Source organism: Lepidochelys olivacea (genome assembly GCF_965140295.1).
Source record: "Lepidochelys olivacea isolate rLepOli2 genome assembly, chromosome: 21".
Lineage (NCBI taxonomy): Eukaryota > Metazoa > Chordata > Testudines > Cheloniidae > Lepidochelys > Lepidochelys olivacea.
The window spans coordinates 17,281,938-17,301,501 of NC_140431.1; the positions used below are offsets into that span (position 1 = coordinate 17,281,938).

Here is a 19,564-nt window from a genome sequence, read left to right on the forward strand (position 1 = left end):
CCCCCAGCCCTGTGCTTAGTCCACTAGCCCACAGCTGTTGCCCAAGCTGGGTGTTCCCTGGCTGGAAACCAGGGCCCCTGGCCTTCAAGGGATAGACTCCTACACAGTGCCTTGCCCCCAAACACTCTCCTCCTTTCCCTGTTAACATCTAGCCCCCAGCCCCAGGTTCCTCCTTGTCCCTCCCTCACTCCCCAATGCTGCTGCTGAGATATCAGACCGCTCCCATTCTCAACTCAACCCTGCTCTGCCGCACTGGCCTTCCCCACTCCCCTCTCTGCCTCCTCCACTCTACTCCAGACGGGGCCCTTTCTGCTGCCCCCATCCCCCACTCCTTGGGGGGTCACCACCCATCTTCCCCCTCTCCTTGAAGAGGTTGCCCCTGCCCCTGCCCATTGTTTAAGCCCTAACCCTTCTTTTCTGATTCCCTTGTGTCCTTCCCCCCGCCCCCACCCTGGGCTTTGTGCCTTCTTCCAGGCTGTCCCTACACGACTACAGCTTCCTGAGGGAAGTGCCTCTCTCGCCCACTAAAGCTTCACCTACCCCAGCTACATTGTGTCTGCCCCTGGGCTGGGCCGCCAGGGCTGTGTAATCCCCATGGCACCTCACCTGTGGTCCTGTCCCTTACACAGGAGAGGTAACAACACACCTGTCTTCTCTAGCAATCAACTTTATGAAGGAGAGTAAGTATCATTGCTCCTTTATTACATGGGAAAAACTGAGGCACAGAGAGAGAGTGAGTGGGGGATGCAATTTGCAGGGTATATGTGGCCCAGCCAGGACAGAACCCAGTAGTCCTGACTCCCAGGCCTATGCCCTCCCTGCTGGATCATGCTATTGCCATTTTTAAATCATTTGTGTGTGGTCTGGGTTCAGAGGAGTTAGCTAAACACAGGGGATGGGCCACAACCAAATCCTCTCGTCCATCCAGAGTGACCTGGTGACACGATGGGAAGAGGACGGCTGAGTTCATGGTGACCTATCATGGACTATGCCTGGGTGCAAACCCCCAGCTGTTCTCCTTTAGGGGAGACTCACCCCTCTCTGCACGCTTTGGCCCAGGGTAGCTCTACTTAGAATTATGGGGGTAGGCTGGGAAGCCGGGCTGCAGGCTCGTTGGAAGGTAGTGGAGATGGGGCCTTCATATGCTGACCCTCCTCTACCTTCCAATCCCAGGGATAGGGGGTGCTGTGCTGCTGGAGTTTCTGACCTTCATGGTCTGGGCACGTTCCGTTGCCCAATGTGGTAGCAGGGGCATCTGCTCCTGGAAGTGCTGTCCTCCATCAGCTGAGCAAGTCCCATCTCTGCAATGGCATTAGAGAGCGCTGGGCAGCAAGCCCCATGCTAGGACATGCTGTTCCCGGTGCAGGCCCTGCTGGCAGAAGCCGGACGTAGCCTGGAGGAAGCTGCTAAAGGCAATGGTTCTGACTCTCATGGGAACGCTGTGGGTCTGGCCTGGCATTAGAAGGCGGTTGGATGCTTTGCAAGGCCTTGACCTGCACTCCTTATCCCTGGTGTGAGCCGTGGACCGGGCAGGACCAGCTATACCAAACTGCAAACCAGGAGGCCTTTAGGACCCAGAAACCTTGATGATCTCCAAGCTGCTGGCTGCCTCTCACCCTTCGCTGCAGTGACTCTGTGCATCATCTTCCGTGGAGGAGCATCAGCTGAGAGGTCCCCAGTACTCTGGCAGGCTGCACAGGGAAAGGTAGGAGCTGATGCCTGGATTGGGGACAGGAGGAGAGGGCTGGGGCTGGCTAGGCTGCAGCATTTCTCTCTGCATCCCCAGGTATCTGGAGTGTCTCGGTCAATGGGAGAAATGCACAGAGCCAAGTCCAGTCTCCTGACTGAAACCTCAAGGAGCTGGTGTGGAACCGGAGCTGGGCACCCGAGCTCTGGCCACCAGGGACTCTAGGATCAGTTTTAATGGAGGGGCGAGGACCTGAGCTGGGTGGAGGCAGCCCTTCAGAGGGTCCCGCTGGAAGCCAGTTCAGCAGCACCAGGGCGAAGGAATGAGCAGGGCCAGGCTGGATGCCGCTCTGCTCTCCTAGTCTGGCTCTCTTCCCTTCCACCCCTGGCCGGGGCCTGCTGGCAGGATGCTGGGGCTCGCTGCGCAGGTGGAAAGCCCAGGGTAAGAATCCTGCCCCTGCAAAGGGAAGGGCGAGTGGATAGAAGTGAAGGGCCCAATGGGAGGCTGTGGGGGCAGCCTGGGCAGGAACAGGGGAGGAGGGTCACCCTCAGATTCTTCAGGTTGGCTCATGTGAGCTGGGCACAACACCATGGTGGGCGTCCACAGGGTAGAGGGCAGCCTGCCTAGGGGCCTGGGCGAGCAAAGCATCCTGTGTTGAGGGGCTGATCAGGCCCAAGATCGGAGCAGTGGGGAGGGCGCGTTGCTGGGGAGAGCGGAGGGAGCTGGGGATGGGCAGGGGAAAGAGAACACAGAACACAGCAGCCAGCCATCTCGCCCTGTGCCCTGCTTCTCATGGTGCCCAACACCAGAGGCTACAGATGAAGGGTAGTGCACCCCGTGTAGTATACCTAACTGGTTTATACCATTCCCCCAAAAGGGGGTTCTTCCTGACCCCCAGCTGGCGATCAGCCGGCGCCCTGAAGCATAAGAACGGACAGACCCCTGATCCCAATCAGTACCACTGCAGCCATAGGGCCAGTGGGTGTGACTCCGTGAGCATTCCCCAGTGTTCCTATCCCAGTGCCTTTGCCTTTCCTGTCCCACAGCGCTTCGCCTCAGGAACATCCACCAGTGTCAGGGGGGCGGGCAGGGGAAGGATGTGCTGAATTTGAACAGGTTTCCTCTGCTAGGAAAGGTGCTTGATGACAGAGTCGCCCATTTGCTACCACGCTGCTCCTCTGGGGGGAACGGGCTCCTGGGGGCTGGTGGACGTCCTCCGTTGTCATGGGTGGCTACATGGACTGGGGGAGAAGTTGCCGGTGTGGATCACACAAAGGCAGAACTGCCTCACAGTCTTTGTGATCTGGACTGCATGCATTTCCCCTTGCTCCCCGCTTTGTGCCAGCTACAGCCTGCAAATGCCAGCACTGGGCGCCCGCAGCGCCAGTAGGAAACTGCAGTGGCCCATTTGTGCTGAGATCCCATTCACTGTTGTGCACTAAGCACGGCGGGGCCAGGTGAGTCATTCAATAGGGGGCTGACTCCACGGCTCCAGCATGGCCCTTGGGGGCACTGGGCAGTAAGGAGCATTATGTGTGGAGTCAGTGCTGACCCCAAAGCCACAGTATGGTGCTAGGTGTTGCGTGCTGCTGTGGGTGAGTCAGTAGGGGGCGCTCTTCCCTCTGAGTCAGGGCTTACCCTAGTTCCCCAGCCTACTGTTAGCGGGTGCTGAGCCCCACTTCTCATTTATGCTCTAGCCCCTTTATATTGCAGTTGGCGTAAATTACTCCCAGTTTCAGGTCCCTTCCCACTACCAGCTGAGTACAGAGAAGCCTTATCTTGCTGAGAGCTAGGCCTGGCATTTTTAATCGGCAGTAACATTAATTGTACAGAACCCAACCACCCTCTTTTCCAGGTCAGTGCTATGGTGCAAGCCAGGCCGTGCGCTGCTGGTTCCCCATTTCGGGATGCTTGGCCGTTCAGCAGATTCCTGAGCTGGTAACAGCTGCAGTGCTGAATCCCATCAGTGGTCAATATCTAACTATTCAGACGGCTGCAAATGTTGTTACTGTTTGTTGAAATGTTGCCCTGTCTGTTCTTTCCCTGTAGGTGCCCTCCTCCCCAGGTGCTGCTTCCAGCAGATACATTCACCACTGTTTCACCTGTGGGGGAGTTTTCCATCAGAGCAATTCTGTGTTTAGGAATCAAAATTTAGGGCCAGATCTTCAGCCTTAGTTCCATTGGAGTCCATGGAGCAAGGCCAGTGATCACCAGCTGAGGATCTGGTGTGTCTGAGCTGTCCCACGCCATGAGATTCAGGATACATAGTTCTGCTGGAGCTGGCATCTCAGCACCCAGAACTAGATCTGCGAGGAGAATGGGAGTTCTGTGCTGCAAAGCTTTTTGAGATTTCAAAATCTGGCTTCATTCCGAATCAGAGGGAAAACTGAACATTTTGAAATTCTCCACTCAGGAAAATTCTGAAAAGAAATTAATGTCCAGTCCCTTGTGCTTTGATTTTTTTTTTATCTTTGTGTGATGTTAGAATATTGTACCAACCAAAACCAGCGGAAATGAAAAGTTGTTTAAAAACAAAATATTGAAATGTTTTGTTCTGAAAATGTCAAAATGGGACATTGCAACATTGCTGCAACTTCCCTCCTCTCCCCAATAAAATTGGAACAAAATCGACCAGTTTCACAGAGTGTTTCGATTTCAGTGGAACTACATTTTCCCAGGGAATATGGTTCCATCAAAGTTCCTTCGACTGGCTCTGCCCAGACCCTTTGGAGTCACATGCGTTTCCACAGCTGGTGGCAGTAAGTTCCTGCCTTTATACAGTGCTTGAGGTTTAGGCCATGTCTACACTACGGGCGCTGCAGTGACATAGCTATGGCGCTGTAGCACCGTGATGTAGATGGTTCCTATGGCAAGAGAAGGGGTTTTCCCATCACTGTAAAGAATTCACCTTTCCAAGCGGTGGTAGCTACCTGGATGGAAGCATTCTCCTGCCGACCTAGCTGCATCTAGACTGGAGGGCTGGGTCTGCTCAGCTAGAGCATTCGGTGTGTGGATTTTCCACACCCCTGAGGGAAGTCGCTATGTCAATCAGTAAAAAGAAAAGGAGGACTTGTGGCACCTTAGAGACTAACAAATGCATCCGATGAAGTGAGCTGTAGCTCACGAAAGCTCATGCTCAAATAAATTGGTTAGTCTCTAAGGTGCCACAAGGCCTCCTTTTCCTTTTGCGAATACAGACTAACACGGCTGCTCCTCTGAAATATGTCAATCGGTGTTAAGTTTAGATCAGGCATTGATGTTTGGGGTTTTTTTTTTCCATTTTGGCTAATTTCATCAAGCGGCATGCGTCTGGTGCACTATCTTAGGCTGGGTGCACGCTGACAGGTTGTATTGCATCACTACATTGGTCAGGGATGTGAAAAATCCTCCCCCGAGCATGGTAGCTATGCCAACTAAACCCCCAGCGCAGACACAGCTCCATCAGTGGAAGAGGACATCCGTTGACATAGCTAACTTCATTCGGGGAGGTGGCATTCCTAAGTGACAGAAATCCCCTTCCGGCGGCATAGGCTGCAGCTATGCTATGGGATTATGGTGGTCTGGCCTCCATAGTGTAGACAAACCCTGATGCTGGTGTCACAGGGTGAGATGGCTCTTCAAGGCCTGGTCTACACTAAAAAGTTAAGTCGACCCAGCTACATCACCCAGCGGTGTGAAAAATCCACCCCCTTGAGTGATGTAGTCAGCTGACCTGACCCCCAGTGTAGACAGCACTAGGGCAACAGAAGAATTCATCTGCTCTCGCCTCTCGGGGAGGTGGATTCCTACTGTGGCTGGCGAGCCCCTCTCATGACTGTAGTGAAAAATTGGGATGGGGGTCAGGGGTAATAGGAGTTTATATAAGAAAATGATCCAAAAATTGGAACTGTCCCTATAAAATCAGGACATCTGGTCACCCTACCAGCACTGTGATTCTCAGTGATACTGAGGCCCGTTTATGAAGCTCTGGCAGCAAGATGCACTGGTAGAAACAACTGTATCAAGTATGGGGCACTGGAGAATCAGATCCCCTGAGTCCTGTGGGGTTTTATACCTCTCAGAAAGTGGGGCTCTGATCTCTGTTGTTAGCATGGAAGATCTTAGTGTGCTTTCTCCCAAAGGTAAGGATGTGAACCCTGATGTCCTGGTCATATTCCAGGTTAGGTAATTACATTCGGATGGCCTAAATTCCCCTTGTAGTTTCAAGTGGACATGTTCTTCACTCTCTGTTCTCAGCAATTCGGCAGTGTTGTGGTGTGCTGTTAAACAGCTGCTGTGCTCCACTCGAGAAGTGTTTGCATTTCAGTTGTGAGCAAAGTGACTCCTGCTTAGCTAAAGCCTGTGAAGTGCTTTGGAATTCCCTTGGAATGGAAGGTGCTGTGTGATTGCAAGGTACTAGTTTACCATCTGACAGGGGGACAGTCCCAGCTCCTGTCCTTTCAGGGAGGTTATTTTTCTGGTATACTTTGTAAACTGGGCAGAGACTCCACAAGGGACACTTCCACTCCCTGTGTGAGGACAACGCCAGCGAGTGTCTGAGTGACAGGAAACTCCCGAATGCTGGGATGGCCAGGAATGGGAACCCACTGACATACACGAGCCCATGAAATATGCTAGACCTCTGATAACGGGGGACTCCCAAGATTCACTGCTTCCCTGAGGATGGGAGGCAGGGCATATGGAACACCCCAGGCCCCCGATAATGAGGCTACCTCTCAAATATAACGGATGCCCAAGAAACAGGAGATCCCCTGGAATACACTGAACATACCCGGCAATATGCTGGATGCTCATACACTGGGGAATCCCGAACACTCGGAAACCTACAGGCCCCTTGGATGAGATCTGGTGAGCACAGGCGCAGACCCAGCCAGCACAGAGGCCAGTGAGAGCTGGGGGCCCAGGGCTAGGACCTGGTGTAAATCCACTTTGCTCAATGATCAATGTGGAGCTATGGCCCTTCAGTGGAGCGGTGCTGATTACACCAGCCCAGGATCTTGGCCAATTTCTGGGCTCGCTGAGAGCAGGGAGGTGGGGATGGCCGGAGGAGGTTGATGGGGCATCAGCCACCATGAGCCAGGTATGCCCCTGGCCCTCTGTGGATGGTTTCTTTCTCTGGGTGAGCATACTCATCCTTCCTTTGCCTTTCCTGAGATCTGGGGTATGAAGCAGCCACTCACTAGTTCAAGGCAGCCCTGGGGCTCCCAGTGTGACAGGACGGTGGAGAATCCTGAGAGAACCCAGAACTCCTAAGACATTTGTTGCAGGGTCAGCAGGCCCCGCTGGTGAGGTGAAAGGAACGTAGGGATCTGGGGACCACCAGACTGGATCAGAGCTACGGACCATCTAGTCCAGGATCCTGTCTGGGACAGTGACCAGCATCAGCTGCTACAGAGGAAGGTGCAGGAAACCCACAGTAATAGGCAGACATGGGGCAATCTGCCCCTGCCCCTGCTCCCTCCCCCAGGAAGATCTCGCCCAATCCCTAATAATGATAGATGGGTCTCTCTACCCTGTCCATTTTGGGAGCTTAGGGGATGCCCCTGGAGTTGGAAACCAAGGTCCAAAGTTGGGAGGAGCCCTTGGAGCAGCAGAGGGGCTGGAATCCTCCCAAAATCAAAGTGGTTTAATGGATTAGCAGCATCAGCTAGGACCTTGGGGGGCAGAACCTGAGCACCGTCCTCGGTGTCTACTCAGATCTGTGTCCCTGATTCAGCAAAGCACTTACGAACGTGCTTGAGTGTACGCATGTGCTTTGGTATGTCCGCCCTTTTAGCAAAATTCCCATTATCAGCATGAGCTCAGGGTTTGGCCCTGGCTCTCGGCTTAGCCAGTGCAGTGATTAACGCGGAATTACATTTCGTTGTAGGTGCTAAGCTTTGCCAGGGAAAAGCAAGCAGCAAGATGAGATACCAGGAGGGCTGAAAACAGACAGGAGACCCTTAGCCAGTGCACAGCCCCATCTGCAATCCCATGGCTTTTCTGGACCAGCGGGCATCACCCACCCAAGCACAATCCAGCAAGACACAGACAAGGGTGCCAAATTCGGTGCAGCTGAGCAGCAGGATGGCCAGTGTAATCCAGCAGCATCGGGAAGTGTAAATGCCCTTGGAGCATGGACTTGTCCTCTGGGGCTTGGCAGCTGGTGAAGGAGCCAGCCAGAATGTGAGTCTGTGAGCTGGGATTGCTCCCTCTCTGCTGGCTAATTCTCTCTGATTACTCTAGGGGACCCAAAATAGGATGGATGATGGACCTGTGAGGGGAGATGCCGTGGGCGTCGACACCAGTCTCCATGGAGCCTTCACTCCCTACCCAGTGGGTATGGAATTCCTCCAGGCCGGGAAGGCTTCTCCATACATCCCAGAGCACCATGCACCCCAATTCCACCCTGGACACCAAGACCAGGGACGTGGCCTCAGAATCCATCGGGCTCTTCTTCATGCTTTTGATTGACCTGACGGCCATCGTGGGCAATGTGGCCGTGATGACTGTCATCATTAAGACGCCAGCACTGAGGAAATTTGTCTTTGTTTTCCACCTCTGTCTGGTGGACCTCTTGGCAGCCCTGACCCTCATGCCTCTGGCCATGCTGTCCAGCTCCGCCTTCTTCAACAGCACCATCTTCGGCGAGGCCGTGTGCCGTGTCTACCTCTTCCTGAGCGTCTGCTTCACCAGCTCGTGCATCCTTTCCATCTCGGCCATCAACGTGGAGCGCTACTACTATGTGGTGCATCCCATGCGCTACGAGGTCAAGATGACCCTTGGCCTGGCGGCCTGCGTCCTGGTGGGGGTGTGGATCAAGGCGGTGGTCATGTCCGTGATCCCTGTCCTGGGCTGGCTCTCTCCGGATCGTGTCAGTGCCTCCCCAGCCTACAGTGGCCGGAGCTGCTCGCTGCAGTGGAGTCAGAGCTCCTACTGCAAGTTCTTCGTGGTTTTCTTCGCCACCTTCTACTTCCTCCTGCCCGTCCTGATCATCCTAGTGGTCTACTGTAGCATGTTCAAGGTGGCCAGGGTGGCTGCCATGCACCATGGCCCGCTCCCCACCTGGATGGATACGCCGCGGCAGCGATCAGAATCCCTCAGCAGCAGGTCCACCATGGTGACCAGCTCGGGTGCCCCTCGGATTACCCCTCAGAGGACGTTTGGGGGTGGGAAGGCTGCTATCATTCTCCTAGCAGTCGGAGGGCAGTTCCTCTTCTGCTGGCTGCCCTATTTCTCCTTCCATCTCTATTTGGCGCTGAGCTCTCAGGCTTTCCCGGGCCGGCAAGTGGAGAGTGTGGTCACCTGGATTGGCTACTTTTGCTTCACGTCCAACCCTTTCTTCTACGGGTGCCTCAACCGGCAGATCCGTGGGGAGCTCAGCAGGCACCTCACCTGCTTCTTCAAGCAGCCGGCAGAGGAGGACCTCCGGCTGCCCAGTCGCGAAGGCTCCATCGAGGAGAACTTCTTGCAGTTCCTGCAGGGGACAGGCTGCAACACAGAGAGCAGGAACATTGCCTCTCCCAAAAGGGAGCCGCCCAGCATAGATTTCCGAATACCTGGGCAGATTGCGGAGGAGACCTCGGAGTTCCTCGACCAGCACATCACGGTCTCCGACAGCTACATCCGGGCCGCGCCCACACCCAAGCCCGAGCCGTAGCAGACCTTTGCCCTTGACAACCTAGTCTTTCTGATGTGTGGAATAATGCAAAACCCAGCTGTCAACAGGGCACGATTTCCTAATAAACACAACCGTGGCAACTGACGTGTCCTCTCTCCACCTGAGCGCCCACGCTGACAAGCAGCTGGTTCTGGTGGCTGAGTCATTTTGGCTGGCTAAGATCAATATCGTAGCGTTTCTATGATTTTTCCCTTTTCCACTTGGAGCAGAAACAGCCTCTTGGATTAAAAATTCCCTGGAATTTCCAATTTGTCTCTTGTAAGTTTCCAAAAGGCCCTCATTCAGTGCGGGGGGATGGACTAGCTGATCTCTTGAGGTCCCTTCTAGCTCTATGTTTCTATGGGTCTATGAAAAGAGCGTTGATTTTGGGGGGGGGTCTCTAATTCAATATCCTCTTAATCCTTTCTGATCTGATCCCTACCCCCCAACTGTGTGAACCTACCTACATCCCAGGAAGGGTTATATTTTAAAAAATGGACACTCCAGCAGGAATGCCAGAACCTCCCCTGCCCTTTCCTCTTCCCCGAGGCCCCACCCCTGCTCTGCCTATTCCCCCCAAACCCTGCCCCTGCCTTCCTCTGCCCCCATTCATTTCTCTTTCTCCGTCCCTCCCATCACTCGCTGTTTTCCCCTCCTACCTTCCCCCTGCCCCCCAAGAGTCAGGAGGGACTCACCTGCAAAGCCTGGAATGGGAGCTTCAGCCGCCCTACACAGGTAGGAGGCGGCCCCAGCTGAGTAGGGGCTGGCGCAGTTTCCCCACCCACAGTAACCAGAGTTTGGGTGTCCAGTCAGTAGATCTGACAGGACACTGTCAGGTCCCCTTTTCGACTGGATGTTCTGGTCGAAAACTGAGCACCTAGCCACCCTAATCCAAATAGGAAAAGGGGGACAGCTGGGATCCCCACCACCATGCCGCTTCCCTGATTTTCCCCCACTGGGATCCCTTCGAGGAGGAGGGAGAGCACAAGCTTGAGCCAGGACACTCCTAGCTAGGCCTTGGACAAGGCACGGCGGAGCCACGTGTCTGTGGAAGGAGCAGGTGGAGACTCAGGCGAAGCAGTTCAAGGGAATGTAGCTGAACAAGTGACCTTTGATCAGGCCGTGAGACAGGGGTTTCCTAGGATCCAGCTCCATTTCCTCCCACCCCGCCCCCAGACTCCAAGGCAGCCTCCCGCCGGGCACACCCTGAACCTAGCACAGGCTCCAGTGCAATCTGCCTCCCTATCCCTTGGTCTTCCAGCAATCCCTCCTCAGCTTGGCCCAGGCCCCTTGCTCTGTCTCAAACTCCTCCGAAGTGCTGCTGGGCTGACGACACCTGCCCAGTGGGAGGTGGGCCCTGGGAGCCACTGTGGGTCTCTTCCCCCTTCCCCAGCAGCTCAAGTGCTGGGCCCTATGCTCCCCTCAACCCACACTCTTCTCCCGCCTTGTCCCCCAAAGCTGCTTCATGGCCTGGGGTTGGATCCCCTGCCCTGGAGCCCCAGGGGAGCCCCCGCCCATGCATGGCCCAGCTCAGACATCAGATACAGCCTTCGCCCCAGAGAACAGAGCCACTGCTACATGGGAAGCAGTGCTCCAGGGCAGGCTTTCCGGGGTGCTGGGTAGGGGAAGGGAACAGTGACAGTGATTTGTTTGTATTGACATGAATCATCTTTTCCCTTCCAGAACCGCCCCCTCTGGTTTGTCTGCCCGTAGCAAAGGGGACTCTAACGCAAGGAGCCCATGTGACGCGTGAGCGGGGCAGCTGCAGGGCTAAGCCATCCCCACTGGTTGGCCCCCTCATGGCATCTTTGATCACTGGCGGAGACTTAGGAACAGCTGATCGTGGGGTCGTGTCTGATCAGAGCCAGGCTGAACCTGAGTCTTCACCCATCACATGGCCCAAGCTAGGGGCAAGTGGGATCCAAGCTGCATTTATCCAACCACCTTGTCTGCTTGGGTCTGGCCCTGCCCAACTCTGTCAACCAAAACATGTGGAGGGTTTAGGTCTGGCAAGACCTCAGTGGTCAGGCCTTGGGTTTGCCGAACAAGGGAGTGGTTCTGATCCAGGTCCTATTTATTTGACACCCCCCGCGGCCCCCTCAGTGCAGGGCGATGGGGCGGGGAGAGGGGTTCTGATTTTGTCTCATCTCTGCTCTTGAGGGCCGGAGAGGAGAATGGCATTCACATCTCAGCCCGTGAACAAAGATCTGCTCAGCCAACCAGCCTCAGCCTGCCGGGATCTCTGGCAAAACTGCCCCAGGCGTGGACAGAACTGGGACGGATGGGCCCCTTGTAATCAGCGAGCCTTTCCCAGCTGGGATGGAGAATGGGAAATAGCCAGGAGAAGAGGCCTGGCCACCTTTGCCATAAGATTATGCACTAATCTCAGCTGGGGGGTGTCCTGACCTCAGAGCCTGCAGGGGCTCGCCCTGGCTGGGAGCGCCCTCTCCAGGCGGGTCCTGCATGCTGAGCTGGCGAGCCAGTACATCCAGCCGAGCAGCACCGTCTGAGCTCCGTCGTCACTGCTTCCGAGGGCTAGGACTCGAGGACGTTCATTTAGGATGATTTCAACCTGGAGCACCAAATAAAACTCTTTATTACGAAACATGGCTCCCTGCCTGCATGGGACCTGGTGGGCTCCAAGCCCTGGCGCTCAGAACAAAGGGTCCAGAACAGGATGCCAGGAATGTCATCCTGCTCCGATGGGGCTTTTAGCTGTGGCCAGGTGGGTCTTGCTCTAATGAAAACTAGTTTCTCTCTCTCCTGGCCTTATCAGCTGTAGCTGAGCTCAGGACGGGACATGGTCCAGTGATTTCAGCACAGGGCTCTGGCCACAAATCCGGAGTCAGGTGAACTGCAGTCTGTGCCCCATGTGACCTTGGGCCCGTAACTAGGCCAAGAGCCCCCCAAATGGGCATGAGCCTAGGCTCCCAAATCCACTTTGAGGCACTCAAGGAAATAGCCTGATTGTCCCATGCTGCTGAGCCCCCAGCCTCCCCTTGATCCCTGTTTGAGCTTTGGGTGCTCAGCACCTCAGAAAATTAGGCTCAAGACTGCTCCTTGCCTCAGTTTCCTCCTTTGTGTACCAGGGATGAGGATACTGACTCACCACAGGCTCAGAGTCTGAACTCAGATGCAATCCTTGGGAGGAGCAGGCAGCTGGGGCCCTTTCTCCAGGGATCTCAAAGCCCGTCACAGAGGTAGGTAAGTGCTAGTCCCGGCTGCATTACAGCTGGGGCAGCGAAGACAGAGAATTGGTGGCGTGGCAGCGAGCTCATAGCAAAGCCGGGAATGGGACTCAGGAGTCCTGCCTCCTCATCCATTCACCCAGCCGCCTGCACAGGACCCTGGGGGGCAGAGAGCTGCTATTGGCTGTGAGCTCTGGCTCTGGCTCCTCCTGGAGCAGTGGGATGCAGTGATGTTTCCTGGCAGGCTGGTGGGCTCCCCTGAGACCACCCCAGTGAAATGTGCCAGGGGCTGTAGCCCCAGGACAGAGGAAGAATCATAGAATCTCAGGGTTGGAAGGGACCTCAGGAGTCATCTAGTCCAACCCCCTGCTCAGAGCAGGACCAATCCCCAACTAAATCATCCCAGCCAGGGCTTTCTCAAGCCTGACCTTAAAAACTTCTAAGGAAGGAGATTCCACCACCTCCCTAGGTAACGCATTCCAGTGCTTCACCACCCTCCTGGTGAAAAAGTTTTTCCCAATATCCAACCTAAACCTCCCCCACTGCAACTTGAGACCATTACTCCTTGTTCTGTCATCTGCTACCACTGAGAACAGTCTAGAGCCATCCTCTTTGGAACCCCCTCTCAGGTAGTTGAAAGCAGCTATCAAATCCCCCCTCATTCTTCTCTTCTGCAGACTAAATAACCCCAGTTCCCTCAACCTCTCCTCATAAGTCATGTGTTCCAGCCCCCTAATCATTTTTGTTGCCCTCCGCTGGACGCTTTCCAATTTTCCACATCTTTCTTGTAGTGTGGGGCCCAAAACTGGACACAGTACTCCAGATGAGGCCTCACCAGTGTCGAATAGAGGGGAATGATCACGTCCCTCGATCTGCTGGCAATGCCCCTACTTATACATCTCAAAATGCCATTGGCCTTCTTGGCAACAAGGGCACACTGCTGACTCATATCCAGCTTCTCGTCCACTGTCACCCCTAGGTCCTTTTCCGCAGAACTGCTGCCTAGCCATTCGGTCCCTAGTCTGTAGCTGTGCATTGGGTTCTTCCGTCCTAAGTGCAGGACCCTGCACTTATCCTTATTGAACCTCATCAGATTTCTTTTGGCCCAATCCTCCAATTTGTCTAGGTCCCTCTGTATCCTATCCCTGCCCTCCAGTGTATCTACCACTCCTCCCAGTTTAGTATCACCTGCAAACTTGCTGCCTTCGGAAGGGGAGTTTTGCAACTGACATCTGCACGCTTGGTAGCCAGTGTCCAGTAGCCACACACAAGGGATAATCAAGAGGGAAGGCAATGGTCTCTAGTGGTTAGAGCAGGGGAAACGCTGCCCTAGTCTCTCTGGGTGAGTCATGGCCCTCCGTGTCTTTGTAACAATGGGCAGTGCCCCTCCAGGGGCCTAGGCTGTAATAGCTGGGTCTCATTTCGGGCATTGGGTGATGCTGGTGGGCCGGGATACAGGCGCTTGGACAGTGGTCTGGGGGTCCCCTCTGGCCTGGACTGCCATGGAGCACCCTAAGAGCTCTATGACTCATTTACACACCTCCCCAGAGTGGTGAGCAATTCAGCCAGTTGGTCTAGCACCCAGGAGTGACATGGGCACTAACGAGTGTGAAGTACTGTGAGACGCCCAGGAAACAGGCCTTGGTGTGAATGATTGTGACAGCGGATAGTGCAGACAGACAGAGACACAGGCAGAGGCAGCTCAGGCCTGGGGATGCAGGGCAGCTGTGTTCTAGCCATGGGTCTGCTACTGGCTCACTCTTCTGCTCCCTTCCCCCCCGCCCTCCACGCTGTTTGAGGCAGGGGCTGTATGCGCTGCACCCAGCATGATGGGGCTGTGGCCTCGTTCAACTAGGGGGGGCGCTTTTCTTGACCTGCTGCTCACAAACCGGGAAGAATTAGTGGGGGAAGCAAAAGTGGATGGGAATCTGGGAGGCAGTGACCATGAGTTGGTTGAGTTCAGGATCCTGACGCAGGGAAGAAAGGTAAGCAGCAGGATACGGACCCTGGACTTCAGGAAAGCAGACTTCGACTCCCTCAGGGAACGGATGGGTAGGATCCCCTGGGGGACTAACATGAAGGGGAAAGGAGTCCAGGAGAGCTGGCTGTATTTCAAGGAATCACTGTTGAGGTTACAGGGACAAACCATCCCGATGTGTCGAAAGAATAGTAAATATGGCAGGCGACCAGCTTGGCTTAACGGTGAAATCCTAGCAGATCTTAAGCATAAAAAAGAAGCTTACAGGAAGTGGAAGGTTGGACATATGACCAGGGAAGAGTATAAAAATATTGCTCGGGCATGTAGGAATGAAATTAGGAGGGCCAAATCGCACCTGGAGCCGCAGCTAGCGAGAGATGTTAAGAGTAACAAGAAGGGTTTCTTCAGGTATGTTGGCAACAAGAAGAAAGCCAAGGAAAGTGTGGGCCCCTTAATGAATGAGGGAGGCAACCTAGTGACGGAGAATGTGGAAAAAGCTAATGTACTCAATGCTTTTTTTGCCTCTGTCTTCACGAACAAGGTCAGCTCCCAGACTGCTGCGCTGGGCATCACAAAATGGGGAAGAGATGGCCAGCCCTCTGTGGAGAAAGAGGTGGTTAGGGACTATTTAGAAAAGCTGGACGTGCACAAGTCCATGGGGCCAGATGAGTTGCATCTGAGAGTGCTAAAGGAACTGGCGGCTGTGATTGCAGAGCCATTGGCCATTATCTTTGAAAACTCGTGGCGACCGGGGGAAGTCCCGGATGACTGGAAAAAGGCTAATGTAGTGCCAATCTTTAAAAAAGGGAAGAAGGAGGATCCTGGGAACTACAGGCCAGTAAGCCTCACTTCAGTCCCCAGAAAAATCATGGAGCAGGTCCTCAAAGAATCAATCCTGAAGCACTTACATGAGAGGAAAGTGATCAGGAACAGTCAGCATGGATTCACCAAGGGAAGGTCATGCCTGACTAATCTAATCACCTTCTATGATGAGATTACTGGTTCTGTGGATGAAGGGAAAGCAGTGGATGTATTGTATCTTGACTTTAGCAAAGCTTTTGACACGGTCTCCCACAGTATTCTTGTCAGCAAGTTAAGGAAGTATGGGCTGGATGAATGCACCATAAGGTGGGTTGAAAGTTGGCTAGATTGTCGGGCTCAATGGGTAGTGATCAATGGCTCCATGTCTATTTGGCAGCCGGTGTCAAGTGGAGTGCCCGGGGCCGGTTTTGTTCAATATCTTCATAAATGATCTGGAGGATGGTGTGGATTGCACTCTCAGCAAATTTGCGGATGATACTAAACTAGGAGGAGTGGTAGATACGCTGGAGGGCAGGGATAGGATACAGGGGGACCTAGACAAATTGGAGGATTGGGCCAAAAGAAATCTGATGAGGTTCAATAAGGATAAGTGCAGGGTCCTGCACTTAGGACGGAAGAACCCAATGCACAGCTACAGACTAGGGATCGAATGGCTAGGCAGCAGTTCTGCGGAAAAGGACCTACGGGTGACAGTGGACAAGAAGCTGGATATGAGCCAGCAGTGTGCCCTTGTTGCCAAGAAGGCCAATGGCATTTTGGGATGTATAAGTAGGGGCATAGTGAGCAGATCGAGGGACGTGATCGTCCCCCTCTATTCGACATTGGTGAGGCCTCATCTGGAGAGGCTGAGGGAACTTGGATTGTTTAGTCTACGGAAGAGAAGAATGAGGGGGGATTTGATAGCTGCTTTCAACTACCTGAAAGGGGGTTCCAAAGAGGATGGTTCTAGACTATTCTCAGTGGTGGAAGAGGACAGGACAAGGAGTAATGGTCTCAAGTTGCAGTGGGGGAGGTTTAGGTTGGATATTAGGAAAAACTTTTTCACTAGGAGGGTGGTGAAACACTGGAATGCGTTGCCTAGGGAGGTGGTGGAATCTCCTTCCTTAGAAGTTTTTAAGGTCAGGCTTGACAAAGCCCTGGCTGGGATGATTTAATTGGGTATGGATCCTGCTTTTGAGCAGGGGGTTGGACTAGATGACCTCCTGAGGTCCCTTCCAACCCTGATATTCTACGATGATTCTATGATGATTCAGGGCCTCCTGGTTTCACTGTATGACGAATAATAACTCCAGGGAGCTGCAGGGCTTGAGTTGTGACTGTGCTGCCTGCCAGCAGAAGCCCTCCATGCCCAGCTGGGGATCCCAGGGGAGGAAGATGTCTGAGGGTCTCAGCTTTCATCTCCTGTTGTTGGCTGCAGCCTGGGCAAGTGGCCTTTTCAAAAACCAATCTTTGCCCATTTTTGCTCAGGGGCCTCACATGGGGGTGGGGGCAGCAGGCACCAAGGCCTCCTGCTCCCCTGAGCGCTTTCTCTTTCTGCCCAAATGGAGCCGGGCGCCTGGCCAGGAAATACCAAGAGGCAGCAAAGTTCCCCGACAGCCTATGGCAAAGGAGCTTTTTCCCCCAAGCCAACTACTGTCTGAGTCTCTGCATCCTTTACTCCCACAGGCGGGTGGGAGGGGACTGGCTCCATCTGTGGGGCCTGAATCCCATGTGTTCCACATACACCCCTGGAGCCTTTTGTTCTCCTCCCCAGGCTAGCCTTGCTGGGTGTCTCCAGTAGAAGGTGCCTCTGGCCCTGCTGGGGGTCAGGTTCTGAGCCACAAGGCACCGTGGCGCAACGGTCAGGCTCAGAGGCCCCTGGCTCAGTTCTGCCCCTTGGGGATCAGGCCCCCTGGCCAGGATTGCACTCAGCGAGCACTGTGTTTGCAGCCAGAAAGCTGAACCCCAACCGCCTTGTTCTGGCAGCTCTGCTCTTGGGATCCCTCCTGGGGAGTCTCCCTAGGGCCTGCAGGCCGAGCCACCCCACATACGAGTGAGTCCTTCCTGAATGGAGCGTGGCTCTGGATGCACCAGCCCAGGCACTGTTCACATACACGTGTGATCTCCTGCACACGCTCCCAGCACCTCCTGCACAGTCCGTCCTCCCCGCCTCCCCCTCGTCTCCTGCAGGATCCAGCAGGTCTGACCTTTCACACTCTTCGGAGCCTCCCTGTGCACGTGGCTCACGCGCTCGTCCCTTGGAGCCTGGAGCCCCCAGCAACCGTTCTGCTCTGAAGAGCGCTTCCCACACCTGGCCAGGGCGGAGCAGCAGCCCTAGGAGAAAGCGCTTGTGTCATAAGCTGCTCTATGGGTAATGGAGAAACATGGCAAAGGGACACGGGAGCCACGCCGGCACCAGCCTCTGCAGGTGCAAGGGAGCAGCTCGAATCTGGATGGAGTAGCTTCTCTTAGGATGCCTGTGGAGTTTGGGCCCTCTCCCCTTTCCTCCTCCCCTGGCTTTCCTAGCTGCTCTGCCAGCCTGCCTGAGCCCTGCGTGGCCACCGCTCGCTCTCCATCCCCATCTCGCCATGTGATGTTCCTGCCTTGGGGACTGGAGTTTTGCTCATTTCTAGATCAGGAGCAGCAGGAGCAAGATCCCCACCCCTCCTGGCCCCCAGCACCTCCCTGCCATGGAGTGAGGGGGAGTCCGGCCAGGACTGGGCCCCTCTGAATGGAGATTGCCGAGTGCCACAGGGAGTGTCCCTGAGCCCCCCAATACATTTCACTAGCCCACGGACTGGAGCCTACAAGCCCATGGCCAGTCCCCAAGCCCTGCAGCACGCACCGGCTGTGTCCGATTGAGTTCCGTGAGGCTGGAGAGGGTATCAACTAGGGCTGGCATTGCCCCCTCGGGTGTAAAATGCATTTGAAACCTACCTCCCAGTACCAGGGCTGCTGGCAGCTTTCTGAACCAGGGAGGAAATGGGAGTTAACCACTTCATTACTGAGCCAGCAGGGGCAAAAGGGATGTCAGGGCTGCCTCCTGGGCCACTTACCTCCACTTTGCTGAAGCACAGGGTAGGCCATCAGTCCTTCACACATGGTTGTTGCTGAATGTACTGCTTAACCCTTCCTGTGCTGACAAGGTGAAAACACAGGTTAAGTTCTTTCCCTCTCCCACCCTCCCCAACTCTCCTGCAGCCTCCGGCTCTCTCCTTCCGCTCTCTCCCTGGCTACCTTAGCCGAAGGTCTCCCGCAGCGCCCCACCTGGCACACGCATCCCCAGCCAATAGACCCCTCCTGGGCTGGAATTTTACTGGCCACGGCTAAACCGGCGAGCCTTTGGTTAAGCCTCTACACAAATGCCTGGTTATCAGAGGGGCTGCGCACTCCCGACTCCCATCTAGTTACACCAGGGGTGCACCACGCCCATTGTTGGTGCGCCCCTAAACGGCACCCCCCCCGCCCCGCCTCTGATGGAATCCAGAGACCAGCTTGGGGTTTTCTTCCTAGGGCACTGGGTGTTATGGAGAGTAACAGGCACAAGAGGAAAAAGAAAAGGAGGACTTGTGGCACCTTAGAGACTAACCAATTTATTTGAGCATAAGCTTTCGTGAGCTACAGCTCACATCAAATGAAGTGAGCTGTAGCTCACGAAAGCTCATGCTCAAATAAATTGGTTAGTCTCTAAAGTGCCACAAGTCCTCCTTTTCTTTTTGCGAATACAGACTAACACGGCTGTTACTCTGAAACCAGGCACAAGAGGGCGGCAGAATGCCCTTTATGGTGACTGCTCTATTTGGTGAACAGATTGAGGAAGGCCAGTGGCAGTCACAATATTTCCTGTGTTTGGCGGCTGTTCTGGGAGCAGCTGCAAGTGTCCCCCTGTCTGGGGAAGAGACAGGGGCTGCGTTCCGTCCCCTAACGCGGAGCCGGGCGGGTTTATACGTCGGGACTGGGGAGGAGTTAGATGTTCTTGCCATCCTAGCTTGGTGGGCATACACCATCAGTGCTAGCTGTTGGCAAGGGGCATTGTGCTCCTTGCTTGGGGGAGCACGTGGCTCAGGGGTGGGTAATGAAGAGCCGTTCGCCTCAGGGTCACTGCCTGGATGCGTCCATTCGCAGTGACTCAGAGCGCTCTGTCGCAGGGTGGTTCTCTTCCCCAGGAGAGGGGAGTTTGGTGGGTCTCAGGCTGGCTCCCCACAGACAGGCGTCTTCATCAGAAAAGTTGGCACTAGGCTTGACACTAATGGGTGGCAACTTCAGCACAG

At 54.7% G+C, this 19,564-nt stretch overlaps 1 protein-coding gene across 1 annotated transcript; it reads left to right on the forward strand.

Annotated features, from left to right (window-relative positions):
• The first annotated feature begins 1,630 nt into the window (after positions 1-1,630).
• GPR61 (G protein-coupled receptor 61) lies at positions 1,631-11,901 on the forward strand. Its single transcript, XM_084611365.1, has 3 exons — positions 1,631-1,705; positions 7,557-9,605; positions 11,010-11,901. The coding sequence occupies exon 2, from the start codon at positions 7,953-7,955 to the stop codon at positions 9,324-9,326; it is 1,374 nt and encodes a 457-aa protein (XP_084467491.1). The 5' UTR covers positions 1,631-1,705; positions 7,557-7,952; the 3' UTR covers positions 9,327-9,605; positions 11,010-11,901.
• The last annotated feature ends 7,663 nt before the right edge of the window (positions 11,902-19,564 follow it).

Bases quoted from the DNA above. Each gene is read 5' to 3' on its own strand.
- GPR61 (XM_084611365.1), top strand. From the start codon at position 7,953: ATGCCGTGGGCGTCGACACCAGTCTCCATGGAGCCTTCACTCCCTACC.